Source organism: Hippocampus guttulatus, chromosome 4 (assembly GCF_054856545.1).
Source record: "Hippocampus guttulatus isolate MCC_2025c chromosome 4, RoL_Hgut_1.0, whole genome shotgun sequence".
Classification (NCBI taxonomy): Eukaryota; Metazoa; Chordata; class Actinopteri; order Syngnathiformes; family Syngnathidae; genus Hippocampus; species Hippocampus guttulatus.
The window spans coordinates 4236322-4253140 of NC_141264.1; the positions used below are offsets into that span (position 1 = coordinate 4236322).

General features: G+C 41.5%; 1 protein-coding gene across 6 annotated transcripts in view; it reads right to left on the reverse strand.

The window, feature by feature from the left end:
• Nucleotides 1-16819, reverse strand: part of ndrg4 (NDRG family member 4) — a 65801-nt gene that overhangs the window by 7855 nt on the left and 41127 nt on the right. For 3 of the 6 annotated variants that reach the window (XM_086108367.1, XM_086108369.1, XM_086108372.1), the window contains 13 exons: nt 10034-10139; nt 6262-6382; nt 6012-6074; nt 5332-5392; nt 5168-5254; nt 4989-5045; nt 4804-4907; nt 4532-4588; nt 4285-4336; nt 1395-1442; nt 564-599; nt 431-482; nt 206-244 (listed from right to left, as the gene is read on the reverse strand). In XM_086108367.1, coding sequence (XP_085964493.1) covers nt 206-244; nt 431-482; nt 564-599; nt 1395-1442; nt 4285-4336; nt 4532-4588; nt 4804-4907; nt 4989-5045; nt 5168-5254; nt 5332-5392; nt 6012-6074; nt 6262-6382; nt 10034-10139 — 883 coding nt within the window. Of the gene's footprint in view, nt 1-205; nt 245-430; nt 483-563; nt 600-1394; nt 1443-4284; nt 4337-4531; nt 4589-4803; nt 4908-4988; nt 5046-5167; nt 5255-5331; nt 5393-6011; nt 6075-6261; nt 6383-10033; nt 10140-11535; nt 11747-16819 lie in introns of those variants that run through there. The other 3 variants (XM_086108370.1, XM_086108371.1, XM_086108368.1) reach the window with 3 other exon arrangements.

Below are 16819 nucleotides of genomic sequence, written 5' to 3' on the forward strand. Positions count from 1 at the left end.
ATTTTTCCACTCAAGGAAAAAATATTCAGAGATGGAGGGCCTTTAGGTCTTGCAAATGCCAAAAAATGACAATTTTAAAAAAATAATAAAAGGTTCAGAAACATCCCAAAACATTGCATTAAAAACCAAACAAAATACGTGTTTGAAAAGAGCATCATACAGGGCAGCAGTAAGAGGTCAGAGGTGAATGTGGAGGAGGAAGTACCTGGCCCTCCACTCAACCTCCGATCCTTCACATAAGCGACTGAGAGAACAGGGCAAGGGAGACAGAGGCCAACATTAATTCAACGTATGTCTCTCTGAACAAAACCTGGCCTCAAATCCTGAATACTGCCACTAAGGTGCATTTCTACAAACATATTGTGACAAAAAAGACAGCAATAAAGACACAATCTTTCCTATGGCAGTTACTGGAGGTCAGGATACTTACTGTAGCCCATTCCTTGAAGGAAATACTTGAACGCTTCAGTGAGCTTCCCAGGCTGTGAAAACAAGACAACCACATGAAACTTCAGGAATTTGAGGAAGTGCATCATGTTCGGTGATCAGAGTTAGTGTGTTACCTGTGTAAGCTGGGGGAGTCCACCAGAGTCAGCCATCTGTCATGAGAAAAAGAAATGGCCATGAAAAAACGTTCTCTGAAACTGAAAAGTGCTCTGCACTTTGAGGTGGCTTCATGCATTAACTTAATTTCTGCTTGTATCGTCAAGTTTTACCATCACGGACTTCTGCCGGCATCATCTATGACACCTCGACAGAATTATTATTTTTTAATATTAAAAATTTGTAATATTAGAGGGTAATTTTCACACCTGCCCCATCCTGCTCCACAAAAAAAAATGTCCCCAATTATGGTTAAAAAAAAAAAGTGTTTGGTCACACAACACACATCCACACACACACACACACACACACACACACAGGAAACAAATGTTTTGTTTTGTTTTTCTGTGCTGCTCAGTACAAGTGGCCGGGCCACAGTGTTTGAGGACCACTTTTATATGCAACACGATGATTCCCCAAAACTTCTGACCATATTGTGTTCATGCAGCATGTTTGGATAAATCCAGTATTTGAAGGCAATAAATTAAGTATTATGTGGTTATAATTGACAATGGCAGTTATTATTTCGCTGAAAGAAACAAGCAGTAGTGATGCTGAAGATTCTGATCCTGCGCATGATGACTACAAGAACGGATATGAAATGCTTGGATTTTAATTTCATTCTGTTATTTAAATTCCAGTGGAGTAAAAGTGGAATTCTAAGTCGATGAAAAAGTTGTTCATGTTTTTGTCACAGAAACAATAACAGATGCCCATCGTGGCCGTGATTACACATTCCATGTACATTATGATTCAGATAATGCACGCATATATGCATGTGCTGTGGTTACCTTTAGGAAGGTGGTGTTGGTTGGGTCGAGCTTGGAGTTGCACTCAACCTGGAGACCAAGTTCAACAGAATAAGCAACCTCATTCGCAAGAAAAGTTTGACATCGCTGTGATTGAACTGTCACTTTGAAAAAGACAATGCTTTGCAAATGAATTGACGACATCAACAGCGTACGCTCCATTAAAAGAGGCTATATGAGTGACCCAGATACTGCCGCAGTGATGACTCATTCCACACACACACACACACACACACAAACATTGCTATTTGCGAAGGGCATGATTTTGCTCACTGAATCCTGCTGAGTTTAATCCAAATCCCCCAAATAGATTGCAAAATCATTTTTTGAATTTCAAATGCCATCTTATACAGAAGACAGTAAAACATGTTTGTTAGCATCCGTTACCATGTTCCCTTCTCTCCCCCATCCTTTGTTGATTTCAAGTAAAGGACTGTGATATATTTAGAGGCAAACACTACCTCAATTGTTCACATCAGTGGAGATGACCTCCATCAGTCACATAAAAAAATACATTTAATTTATTAATTTATTTATTTTTTACATTTTGCCTCTTTTGCCGTTTTTATGTCACCGTCATTCTGCAGTTGCTGAAGCAACATCCAGCCTCATTCGCCCCCCCCCCCCTCCCCGCGCTTGACTGCATCTTACTCCTCCTGCTTTTGATACGAGAGGTTTGATTTAAGTTTCCGCATAGAGCAGAAACATCTACGCAGCACTTGCACCTTTTTCTAATTGAGAGCCCTCGGAGTCAAAATGAGACCATCTGGCCCCCAACAGAACTCAGGCATGCATGCACGCACGCACGCACACACACTTACAAAGGCAACAGACACCCACTCAAGCAAATGGACAAACAGGCATGAGAGGGAAGTATATGCTTGTGGTGAGTTTTATCCAGGCTGTCTAACTGGTCTGCTTTGCTTTGGGTAGGAAATGAAGTCATGAACTGCATTTCCATCCGAACATGAATAACATTGCACAGAACACAAAAAGTGAACCATATTAGACCAACCCTTTTTTTAAAGAGGAAGTCATCTTAAATGTTTTTCTACACAATATATTCTGTGCACCCTGACTAGACTAAACACAGCATTCCGATTCATATTGTGTTTGTGAAATATGAATTAAGCAGCAATATCGACACGTTTTCATCCATTTCTGGGGGTCGGTCAGTTTGACACTTGCTGTCGACAAAAAATGACATCAAAACCGAGCTTTGTCAATTTTACATGCCCCCATATCTGTAGTATGAAATGTGTGGCTAGGAGGTGTTTAAAAAAAAAAAAGCGTCTGTGTGTGGTAGGGTTGTAGCGCATGCTCTTCAGTGAACTTTTGTTGTATTTTGACCACAATTTGTCAACCGGTGCCGCGTGGCATTCTCAATGATTCGCTCCTCCGTCCCGTTTATTTAGGCTACAATTGTCACGGTGGTGGTGGACCCCAAAAAGCAGGCAGGAGGGAGGAGCAGGGTGAACTTGAAGAAGTGTATTGATAAAACACAGAAAACTAAATCCTAAACAAACAAAGTCCTGAAAACACAAAGATTCCAAAGGAACAAACCAAAACCATGGCTGTGGCAAAAAACTCACAGGAACAAAAACATGACAGCAGCAATCAACAAGCAAACAGCAACAAACAAACATGACAGAAGCCAAGAGCAAACAATGACCCGACCATGAGCGCTCGGTCTGGGAGTCCTTTTAAAGCCACTAATTACCTAACGACCAACAGGTGTGCAGCTGCAGGGAAAAGCCCCACAGTGCCACCTGTTGGTCACAAACCGAAACATGACAACAATATTTACGTGAAATGACAAACGACACTACTGAAGAGAAATGGGACACGGAGAAGTTGCAAGAGCCCACATCAAAATTCAAGACTTTTGCAGGACTTTGTAAGGTCATTCCAAATTCATAAACTCAATGCTCTTCAAACATTTTAAGACCTAGCAGAAATCTAGAAGAACAAAAGCGTGAAAAGACAACTACGATGCAACTGGTGCTAATATTGCTTTTTTATCAACAATATATCATCAACCTTTTTGAAACTGAAAGCTACTTCTTGGCTATTGATTAGGCCATCAATTTGATACGCATGTTTGAAATAACATGTTTGATCTAATGACCTTGAATTATTTGTCTTTGTTCATAATTAATGATTTTCCTCTGTGTCAAGACAATTGTTCATGCTAATGTCTCACAAACATGATCAAGAATGATTTGGTAGGAAATGGATAAATATAAGCATTTTATTTCAATAAATCTACGCAGGTGTTTACATGTCCAAATGATCACTTCGATAACATTCCTAGGAAATCGCAATGTTCGATCACCGGTGAGCGATGGCCTGCAGGCTATTTGTGTGGTTCATGGGGACTGGTGGGCGTGGGAAACAGGTGGTCCCTGATATCGATTCAGCCCCATTAGATGCAAAATCAAGGATGACATTTCTTGAATCGTCTTCAGAACTCTAAATCTTCACAGTCACTTTTTCATGATTTCACAACAATGCATCAGGACAATAACAGTGCCTCATTTAAAAATATATTAGCATGGATGATGTGCTGTGGTGTCGTTCGTTTTGTTTTGTCAGATTTTGGGATTGATTTTATAACATAGTTTTTGCGCTTTTGTAACTTGTGCAGCCAGAGCTCAACCTGTGCTCATTTTCATGATACAGTATGTACATTAATGCTGTTGTTAAATTAAATTATGTAGACAATTACCGCATTGTTTGCGGTTACGATTCCTCAAAAGATCTACTTGAGAAAGGAGTCATGCCTCAAGAGGGCTAGACGAGGAGACAATTGGAAAAGCATTTTTTTCTTTTTTTTTTGATAATGTAGAGAGGGAACAAAAATGGGACTCACCACTCCTTCCTCAGCAGGGGCATTGTCTCCCACAACCAACATAACCGGGCACCTACATCAAACCCACCAATTATTGAAAGCATTTGACTTCGTCAATGTGCACATTGATTTTTCTGAATATCATTTTCGCATAAAAATCAAATAAATGTGACTGTGCCGCTGACGTTTCTACTATTTTATGACTGAATTAAGGAAATGAAATTTCCATCCACTGATTCCAGAATAAATTCAGGTGTGTTGGACTTACTTCAGGGTTTTGGCATTCAGCACAGTCCCACTGCGGTTCATCTCCAAGTCCCTCCGACTAGAAAGGACAAGAATAGTCGAATATTATGCTCTTTGACAGTTGCTTTATCTCTGAAGAGTACCTGCGGGTTGGGCTTAGGGCAGAAAGACTTCAGAGTGAAGGTTGAAGATCACAAGTCATAATAATGATGAACATGCTGTCTGTGGAGATGCTCAATCGTCCAGGATAACGTATCCATACGTCTTGAAACGATAATGGAACCAGCATTCTACCTGTTGTACATGTTCCAGAAAAGCTGCAGGTTGAACTGGTTGATGGTGTTGTTGATCTGTTGCCGGTAGCTCTGCACCAGCTCTGTGTTGTTCATCAGCTCCTCCTGTATCCAAATAAAAAAAGCTTCATGGCTTTCTGGCTCTTGAGAAAAAGGCTGCTGCGCTACAAGCACTCCTCAACATACCTGACTGAAAAGATGTGGCAGGACAGTGTCTGGCAGGGTGCTCGTCAGTCCTGACAGCTAGAGGAAAGACGCGGATTGCATATTGCATGGTATGAACAGTATCCTGCGAAACATCCCTATGTTGTGTGTGTCACAGTTTCGAAATCGAAATCAGTCACAGGAAACATTCTGTCAGGTACCTTTGTGGCAGCCCAGTCAATCCATCCTTTGCCATTGGGGTCAATGTTGAGCAGAACCAAGCCCTCCACCAGGTCAGGGAAGATGAGCTAAATACAGAAACATTTTGGGGGTTCACTTTCAGGAAATACCGCAAATGTATCGACAATAACTGAATTGGACTCACAGCAAACTTGGCCAGGATGTACGATCCAGCTCCGACTCCAATCCCAACGATACTCTTGAATCTAAAAACAGGTCAATGATTGTGAATGGGTTTTTTTTTCAAGACACAATAGATGTCAGCTTTTGAATATTGTAGTTATGCATCGTTGTACTACACAATTTTCACATACCGTACATACTTCCTTATTTATATGAAATTCTGACAACTTTCACGTTGAGATTTGTCCGTGACAGTTGGCATCTCTGCAAGAAGACTATACTGCAGGCGGGTTGTGGAGGGACATTTGGCGAGCTTGCCCGTGCCAACACTGCATACTTGTACTCATGTGTCTCTTTCTGACATCGTTTACAAGACGAGTCTGTTTGCGTCTCCAAAATCGACATGAATGGATTTAAATATGACACATTTAAATAAGTCATGTGAAACACTACTTCATGCCTTGGATCAATTCCGGAGACGGGAGTGAATTTCAAATAAGTAATCCTGGCTCTCGTGTATGTCTGTGGGTGTGTGCAAGTGTGTAACTCAAAGGCATTTTAACGAACAGATTTCCTGCAGCGCAGCACAGAAATAGAGTAGATCATCTTTGCCAGAAAAACAAGGACACGATGTCCCAGTAAACGGCAAGCCTCGAAAACATGGTGTTGTACAGTATGAATGAAATGTTTAAGTGCACCAACCCAAAATGCTGCACCACAGTGGACAGCATGCTCGCCAACTGGTCCATAGTGGGATACTGGTACCTGCGGAAGGGGAGGACATGTAAAGACCACAGCCCCATGTCAGTGACGAAGCTTTAAAATTGTTGCATGAGTCACTCGTCGATCAAACCAGCAGTCTAAATCCAAATGGAGTGGTTTTTTTCTTCTTAATTAAAGTGGATGAAGTACAATACGTATATTTGTACAAATCTGCTTTGATGTACTGTACCCTTGGGGCAACTGTGACGCTCCAATCTGCTGCCCCGGAGCGTCGACATGGCAAACCACAAAGTGCTTGGTGATCTCCTGCATGTCCTCATTATTGAAGAAAGAATTGAAGCATAATTTGTCTGCAGGAGGGAAAGAAAAAGCAGATTGCAGTCTGATGAGCCGAGGAATGCGATCCCGTTTTCAATTTTGATTCTGTGACCTGGTTCGAGGGGAAGTCAACCCAAATATTTTCTTGACAGTAATATGTTTTATGCACCTTCACTAGCCTAAACACGGCATTCTGATTCATACTGTGTTTGTGGAATATGATTTAAGCAGCAAAAGCCACCCTTTTTTTTTTTTAACTGTCCCAGGGGGTGTCCATTTTGCAAATTTCTGTCAGCTGAAAATGGCATCACAGTTGTTCAGGGCAACGACTACTTGCGGCTCACCTGTTTTCCGAAGCGAATTCAACTCATATTCCACATATGCAATATGAATGAGAATTCCGTTTTTAGAGACTAGTGTGACTGCATAGAACATATTCTTGTCCAAAAAAATGTGAGAGTTGACTTCCCTTTCAACTACTTGTTTTCGAATCAGCAATGTGAGTGAGTGTCAGGCTTATTTAGTGGCAGGCTGGTTACACAACAATCAGATTTTTTTTTGGTTTTTGTTTTCTGTGCTTAAGTACAGCGCTAATGCAAACTGTGTAATGTTACAGTGGTTTTAACAATAATATTAAATACAATAAGTTGCGAATTATCTTTGACCTATATTTAATTGAATACACAACAAAGACAAGATATTTAATCTTCAAATTGATAAATGTCATTTAGAGCAAATAATCATGAACGTTGAATTTTACGCCTGGAAGAAGGTTCCAAAAAAGCTGGGACAAGTGGCAAAAAAACAGAAAAGGTTGAGTCAAACTCCTGTTTGAAACATCCCACAGGTGAACAGGCTAACTGGGAACAGGTAGGTGCTACAATTGGGTCGAAACGGAGCTTACCTGAATTGCTCAATCATTCACAGGGAAAGATGGGTAAAGGTGTGAACAACTGCGCGCGATAATAATTGAAAGACAATATTCCACAAGGTTCAGAGAATCTGAAGAAATCACCGCATTTCTTCAGAAGCGGCAAGACCTCAAACCAGCATTGAATGCCTGAAACTTTCAATACCTCAGGTGATACCTCATCAAAAACCGCCATCAATATGTGAGGGGCTCAGGAACACTTAAAATAAAAAATGATGTCCGTAAATATGGTTCGGTGCTGTACCCGCAAGTTTAACTTAAAAAACTAGGCTATGCAAAAGCTATTTATCAACAACACCCGGGAACATCGCCGGCTTCTCTCGGCCCAAGCTCATCTAAGATGGACTGATACAAAGTCGAAAAGTGTTCTGTGGTCTAATGAATCCACATTTCAAATTTTTGTTGAAAATTGTGGACGTCGTGCCCTGCCGGCTAAAGAGGAAAAGAATCATCCAGACTGTTATGGACACAAAATTCAAAAGATAGCATCTGTGATGGTATGAGGCTGTGTTAGTGCCAGTGACATGGGTATCTTGCACATCTGTGAACGCGCCATTTTGGCTGAAAGCTACATACAGGTTTTGGAGAAACATTTGCTGCCATCCAAGTAACATATTTTGCATGGACGCCCTTGCTTATTTCAGAAAGCCAATGCCAAACCACATTCTGAAATTGTTACAACAGTGTGGATTGGAGAAAAAGCCTGGTCTGCCTGCAGTCCAGACCTGTATCCCATTGAAAATGTGGCGTTTCATGAAGCGTAAAATACAACAATGGAGACCTCGGCCTTTTGAAGCGCTAAAGCTGTGCATCACGCAAGAATGGGAAAGAATTCCACCTACGAAGCTTCAACAATTAGTGACCAAATGTTGATTGAATGCTGTTTAAAGAAAAGGTGATGTAACACAGCGGTAAACATGACGCTGTCCCTGCTTTTTTTTTGGAACGTGTTACAGCCCAAAAATACTAAATTAACGATTATTTGCGAAACACAATAAAATTTAGCTGGTTGAACATGAAATATCTTGCCTCTGTATTGTATCCAGTCAAATATAGATTGAACATGACTTGCAAATCATTGCATTCTGTTTTGATTTATGTCAAACACAACATCCCAACTTCAGTGGAATGTGGTTTGTATAATAGATGTCAGCCCTCCATGCGTCCCCCCTCTCTATTGCCTTTGGTTGGCCTGCTTTGAGCCTGCATGCATGTCAGACTCGGTGAAACCATGCAGAAACATCGTATCCTTCGGCTTGAATGGAGCAGCGTTAATTAAATGGTTTAATTAGCCTGACATCTGGGTTACCGACGGAAAATAGAGGAAGCTCCGGGCACACTGAGTCTTTCTTTTTTACTCCAGGTACAATACATGTCATTTGGTCCCATTCAATGCCGTAGCCGAGAACATCTAAGCTGCATATGGACATACAAGAGGTGAGAATTTTTTCTCTTTGAATTATCCATCAGCAATTTACAGTTTACACTTTCACTGACTCCATGACCTACTTTCTCCCTCAGCACTGGTTCTTTACTCTCTCTCTCTCTCTCTCTCTCTCTTTTACTCATCTATTCTCTGCAGTCCTGTCACCACACACAAATGCATCTCTGGATTATTTTGCAGTTGTGGTCTGTGACCTCATTTCTATTCCCTGAATCAATGGAAATGTTCTCCTTTTTACATTCAGGTCCTCTTTTGTTTTCCTTTTATGTCCATTTCACCGATTTACTGGCAGGACTATGTTATACTGGAAATGAATATGAATGTATTTTCAAATTGCCTGGTTGTGAACGCCAATCATCTGATCCGTTCTGCTGCGTATTTCGGTCAACTATGTCGTTTTTCAATGTTTTATAATCTCCACTGATTCAGGGGTCGAATTTGATATGTTTGTACATTTGAGGTTACTTTTCATGCCAAGATTACCATTACCTTTAGGAACAAACAGCAAAGAGGCAGATCTGCGGCGTTTCCACTATAGCACACTATTCTCAACCCCCCAACCTCTCTGGATAAAGCATCTGCATTGCTGCTGGCTCCGCCCCGCCTCCCTCCACAGGACATGGATGTTTTTCTGACCTACTTTCCATCACTGTTTTTCCCGCTCATTTGTTCATGTGTCCCCTTTGACATTTTTATTCTTGTCGATACCAACCCTGCTTTTCATCATATTTTGCATCTGGCTTGCTGTCTTTTGTCACGTTATAGGTCGCTGTCTTTTCAAGTGTACACATTGCTGCGACCTTGAACATTTACATTTACAGCGGGACGGCCACATCTCAACTCACAGTTTAGCTTTTCGTGAGAACAACAACATCATCAAATGCAAATCATTTGTTCACATAAAGAATTTCAAATAAGAATTTATTACTTTCAGCTAGTATGGAAATTGGCCTACGACGACAATCTATACCTACAATGTACACTGACCCTAATTCAAATTTCAAACGTGTATGTATTAAAGATATTTAATACATGTAGATTATTGAGTTTCTGCAGAAAAGAAAAAAAACATTTTTTCACCTTTGAAAAATAAACGTGTTGCTTGTCTTGTTTGTGTTTCACATTATCATAGCTGTCATCATGGCGATTTGAATTTCTCACTTTGTGCATTTGCATGCGTTTGTGTGTGAATGAAAGCAGCTGTCGATGTAGCCAATTATCATGAGAAGCGAGCACAAAAACATCTTTATTAAATACAAAAAGAAAATCACTGGCACATCTGTCAAGGAAGAAATCCACACTACTTACGGTTGAGTCCCACATCATGATAGGTGAGGATAGCAGGCTTGTTCCCTTTGGGCGCCCCACGGATAACCACATGGAGCATCCCATAAGGGGTCTCAACATCATGTTCCTGTAGAGGAAAACACGCTTGTTCAAACAAACACATCCGCTCATGTCAAATTAATAGAAGGAGAAATAATAAATTGATTGTTCATCCAAAACGAGTCTGTCTCCGTGGTGAGGGTAATAAAGATGCCTTTGAGCACTTCATAAAGAACACATGTTCTGCAATCATTCATAGACCTGACCCACACTTTGTCAGTAGATCAGAGCCGTCAAAAATTGAATGGAGGTTAAGATACATGTTTACATAACCACACAAAGAAAGAACAGGTTGACAAGTTTCAGTCTTGAACTGTGGCGAAAGCTCAAGTGACGGATCGGCGCCAAGGGCTTCATTCTCCTCTTGTCTCCTCTCTTTCCATCGGTATGTCACACTCCATTTGGAAAACATCTCTCCAACCACCTCTTGTTGATCGACACCTCAACATAGCATCTCGGATGCTGCATGCTCACAATTTCAATTCAACGTGATCACACATTCATCATGAAGTTATTTACATAATGTCCAAATGACTCACTATTATTGGAGCTGAATGATGAACAACGCTGCATAACCCCCCGACCTTCTCACCCTTGGCCACAGATAGAATTGCAGTCATACCGCCATGCGCTACGACCGAACTCGGACATGAACTTATTAATTCGGGATCAACACAAGGGCGAATTTGTGGTACTTACTTTTTAGAAAACTGTTTTTAGGATTGGATTACAAATGGCAAACACAGTCTTAAGAAGGTGCTAACGTGACCTTCAGATGTCGAGAAGGGAGAATCATGAGAGATGGCTCTTATGACGCAGAAGAAAATTATTTTTGCCTGGACCCCTTGACATGATCAATTTTCACGCAACAACGTGTCACCACCAAAAACACTGAAATATGATCCATTTTTGCACACGTATTTGTTCATTTCAAGGTGAACAAAATGGCTACAAAGAGGCTGTATGCTTTCTTTCAACAGGCACGTATGCCCATGCGCAACTACATGTACACACATTTATCCGCAGAGGAAAAGATCACCCGTGGTGGCATACTTAAGTGTGTCAGTGGGCCAAATGAACAGAATGACCCATGATTTGCTCTGACACTGCAGTTTCAGCTCGGCATGAAAACAAAGTGTCAAGCAGCATTACACTGTACATACACTGTAGCAGCCTGAAAATGCCACTCTGGAGTTTTGACATGTTCTTATTTATTCTGCAACCACTCCTTCCGTGTACATATTTTACAAAAAAAAAACATTATAATATTATTTTTATTTTCATCGAATCCAATTTATCCACGGTGATAAATTCCAATCACAAGCCGCTCACCGATGCAGCATACCACAACCTTCATCACTCATACCGCATCACACGCATCACTCGCCACAGCATACAACATAGCCTGAATCCAGTCCACTCACCCCGTCCCAGCATTCAGGCATGATTCCACAGTAAATGTTCTCTCAGTGGCTAAACAAAAGGAGGAAGATGCAGACAGCCAGGCCTCTCCTGTTTTAAGGGATTCGATTCTGGTCAGCACCTGCTGGAGAACGAAGACGGCGGACGATAGATGCTGCGCACTGCTGCAGTGTCTTTGTCTGCTTGGAAGCAACCCGCACCCAGACTTTAAAGCCGATGCCCTCCCCCTCGGCTCTCATCGCTCTCACACACTGTAGGCAACAATAACATGGGGGGATGGTGCACACATGCGAGGATTGGCCAGAACTCTGCATCTCCATCATACAATTGGATACAATGTACTGGCAGTCTTTTACGCATCCTCTCTCATCAGCACCATGGCCACATATCAGCTTCAAGGCTACGTGCCAGCTTTGGGTTCAGCATCGCTCCACAAGGCTATGAATCTACATGGGAGTTATAATGAAAGAGTACACATCGATGTCACATCCAGACAAATCAACTGCGGCGAAGGGGTCAAGTAGAGAGCCTTCACGTGTGTGCCTACAAGCACCGGCGACCCTGTTAATCTCCCAAACCCACGGGGGAGACCAATCTCTACACCACGCACAGTACTGAATAATTGGGGCGGTAAAAGGATAAACCCTCGGCCCCAATTATGTCAAACTTCAAGATAGTCAGCTTCAATGCTGAAGGAATTTCATCAACAAAAGCCGAAATTCTCTCCAACCTCAAAGCTGACATATTATGCTTACAAGAGACCCAGAAGGACTCAATACCACCTAAAGTCCCAGGCATGCACCTAGTCGTCCACCATGCTAGCCCTGTTCATGGAAGTGCCATCTACACACGAGATCCATCGAACATCCTAAACAGCGGGGATCTCTCTGAAGAAGGGATGGAAATACTTGTAGTAGAAATGACACATATCACCATTGTGTCAGTTTACAAACCACCATTAACACCATTCATGTGGCCCAGAACTGTCAGTCAAAGAAACAAGGCCCTAGTTGCTATTGTTGATTTCAATAGTCATAACACCATCTGGGGCTATGCCAAAAATGATAATGATGGAGAGGTCGTTGAAGAATGGGCATTAAATAACAATCTGACAATCTTACATAATGCTAAAGATAAACCATCCTTCATGAGTGCAAGATGGAAAAGAGGCTATAACCCTGATCTGGCATTTGTGTCCTCTAACATCTACACAAATTTTGAAAAATATGTCAACGACCCAATCCCTAGATCACAACATAGACCAATCACTTTGAATGTGAGGCCAGTCATCAGGCCTCTCGACTCCAAATCAACCCCCAGATTTAACTTTAGAAAGGCAAAATGGGAAGACTTCACCCATGAACTAGATTCCAGGATCTCCACCATTGCAGCGCGAGCAGAGAACTATGAACACTTCCAAAAGCTTGTCTGGGAGGTTTCCAGGAGACACATCCCAAGAGGATGTAGAAAGACCTTCATTCCTTGCCTAACAGATCAAAGCAAGGAACTTTATGAGGATTATGTTCAAGCATATAATGCAGATCCATTTGATGAAAATACTATCGAACTAGGTGAATTGTTAACAGCCTCTGTTGCAAATGGAAAACGTGAACGCTGGCAAGAACTTATATGCAACACAGATATGACTCATAATAGCAAGAAGGCATGGAGCACTATAAAGATATTGAACACAGGAAAGAACATCCGAATAAGAACAGCTGCCGTAACACCGGACGAAGTGGCAAACCAACTTCTACTCAATGGAAAACCACCCAATAAAGAGCCGAGGATACCTCAAAAAAATGAAATCAGAAATGGACCGCACGGAAAATCCTCCTGGATCCCCCGCACCCTGCCCACCACCTTTTCCAGCTACTCCCCTCAGGCAGACGCTACAGATCCATGCGCACCAAATCCAGTAGACACTTAAACAGCTTCTTCCCTCTAGCCATTAACTCCTTAAACAGTCACTGACGTAGTCACTCTTCTTGTACTACAAATACTGCTACTGGTTACTCTAAAATGGTTCAATGATTTGTTGTTTACGATGATACTAATGCAGCGTGTTATACCGGAGACAAATTCCTTGTGTGTTCTACATACTTGGCCAATAAAGATGATTCTGATTCTGATTCTGATTCTGATGCAAGAAAGTGATGAACTCTTCAATCCGTTCACCATGGAAGAACTCTTGGAAGCCATGAAATACCTAAAACCTGGCAAAGCAGCAGGACTCAATGGTATTACGACAGAAATAATTCAGCACTTCGGTACAAAGACCAGATCATGGATACTTGCTCTCTTCAACAACTGTGCAGCAAGCCTAAAGATCCCGAAGATATGGCGAAGAGCAAGAGTCGTGGCCCTGCTAAAACCTGGTAAAGACCCAGAGAATAAAAAAAAGCTATCGTCCTATTTCGCTCCTATGCATCCTCTACAAATTATATGAACGAATGCTAATGGCCCGAATGTACCCTACAGTGGAACAACAACTATCGCCAGACCAGGCTGGATTTCGTCCAGGGCGATCATGCTGTAGCCAAATATTAAACCTCACTCAGTACATCGAGGATGGTTTTGAGGCCAAGCAAATTACTGGTGCAGCTTTTGTAGACCTGACTGCTGCATACGACACAGTAAATCACAGAATTCTTCTCCTGAAACTTGCCAAAGCTGTTCATAATACAACGATTGTGAAAATCATACAATCACTGCTTACAAACAGACGCTTCTTTGTAGAAATGGATGGCAAGAAAAGTAGATATCGAACACAAAAAAATGGTCTCCCACAAGGCTCTGTTCTGGCTCCAGTACTTTTTAACATCTACACAAATTATCAGCCAGAGTTTGAAAACATCCGAACATTTATATATGCCGATGATTTGTGTATTGCCACCCAATCGCGCTCATTTGAAACCACCGAAAGGAGACTATCAGCTGCTCTTCAACATCTAACAGAGTATTATAAACAAAACTCACTTAATGCCAATCCAGGAAAGACGGAGGTGTGTGTATTCCACCTAAATAACCCCCAGGCAAATAGAAAATTAAGCATCCACTGGAATAATGAGAGACTTGAGCATGTTGACTATCCCGTCTATCTTGGAGTCACATTAGATCGAACGCTCTCCTTCGCAGAACATGTAAGGAAACTCAAGTCAAAAGTCGCCACAAGAAACAACCTCTTAGCCTAACTTGCTAACTCTAACTGGGGAACAGATCCTAAAACTCTGAGGACAACAGCTCTAGCACTATGCTACTCTACTGCTGAATATTGTTCAGATCGTGTCATGCTCACAAAATAGAACCTGAGCTGAACAACAACAAATTACTGGCACACTAAAACTAACACCACTGCCAGCACTCTACAGATTGGCGGGCATCGCACCACCACACATACGTAGAGACATTCATGCAAGGACACAAAAGCATAGTCAAGAAAATGACACAAGACACCCCTTCTATGGTCATAGTGACTCAATAAGAAGACTGAAGTTCAGAAAGAGCTTTATGACCGTCCAAAGTTTAGATCCTGAGCAGTCAACAAACCACAGGCTCGAAAAATGGAGAGAATGGGACAGCTCTGCACTAAATGGTGCAATCCAAAGCCCAAACGAATATCTTCCAAGTGGAACTGCCCTCTCAAGAAAGAACTGGGTGACATTAAATAGAGCAAGAACCAGAGTAGGCAAGACTGGGAACAACATCTATAAATGGGGACTGTCACTCAGCAGTGAGTGTCCGTGTGGCCACCCAGTACAAACGATGGAGCACATTCTTCGGGATTGTGAACTGGGGCCCACCTGCACAGACCAAGACCTCTTAGACACTAGTGATGCTGCCAAGCAATGGATCCAGTACTGGCGCGACAAGATATGATGATGAACTGCGGCGAAAAATAGAAATTAATTCTTGGAACAATCAGTGGATTCACTAGATAAGCCAGATAGCAAAGAGCATCCTAATGTTGATTTTAAAACAAAATCACATGTAATAAACAAATCATGTTAGTATTACCCAACCAACCAGGTTGAGTGTAGTGAGGGAAGGGTGTTTGTTGAGACAAGGATGCGGAAGAAGGAAAAAGTCACTTGCGCTGAACCGGTAACTGTTTTGACCCTCCTGCTATATTGTGGGTCAAATAGACCTGTTTAGAAGATCTATGGAAGAAAAAAGGATGAAACTTAAGTCTGCTGGCCTCCGGGGGGGGGGGGGGGTCCATTTTTGTTTTGAAAAATTACACTAGAAAAAAAAATCAGCGAAAGATGAACCGCAATAACGTGAGGTGCCGCTGCACATGCCCTCTGACAATATATTTTATTTCCTTGGCCCCTCAAAATTCTTTAACAATCAATTCAAATTCACCCCAGTAGAGAAATAGCATAAAATAAGTTAAACATTGAATAATGAGATGAAAAAAACTAAAATACACCCTTTGATCATACTGTATGTTGGACACTACAGTAGGTGAAAGAAATGAGAATAGGACAGCTAAAACGTCTATTTGCTTTGCTTTTCTTTATTATTAAGTCATAAAGATGTGAAGAAAACACTCAGGTTGAAATTGGAGGTGTAAAAAAAAATCGATCAATCGACAAGTAATCAATTATATTGCGGAACACAATTTTTGTTGAGTTAGGTCTGAGCGCTGTTTTAACAATTCTTTGGGTGCAGAATCCAAACTGTTCTTATTTTTTTTCTCTATCTTGGCAAGTTTTTGAGTTACAGATCCCCATTTTCTTTAAAAATAATGTGAAATAAATGTGTATGTACTGTAGGCAAATAAATATACAGGCTGTATCTCCCTGAGCAGCAAAGGTTTGTGTCATGGTTCTGTTCCGTTTGTCTCCAGCAGGTGGCATCGGAGGGCATCTCCTCCAGATTCCCACCTATTTCTCATCTTGCCATCAGCTCTCTGCTGCTTAAAGGGACTGACAAGCCATAATCGTTGTCGTATAATTCACCTTTCTCACAACTTTTGGACCAAGTGCTTATTCTATCTCATAGTGTTGTGTAGTATTTACTCTGTTTTTTTCCCCTCATTTTTGTATGTGCCTGTTTTCATAGTGTTGTTTTTCATGAATTTGGCTTTTTCCTTTTGTCCTTTTGGTGACAGGAGAATTTGCCTTGTTATTTTCCTTACTTTTGCAAGCTCATTTTGTCTCATTATTATCCTGGTTCCTTGTTACCAACGTTTTACGTTGCACTTTGTCGGTCTCGTGTCCTTGTTCTCTTATAAACCATTTTTTGTAAATGATCTTATCCTGGTCTGCGTTTGTGGGATCC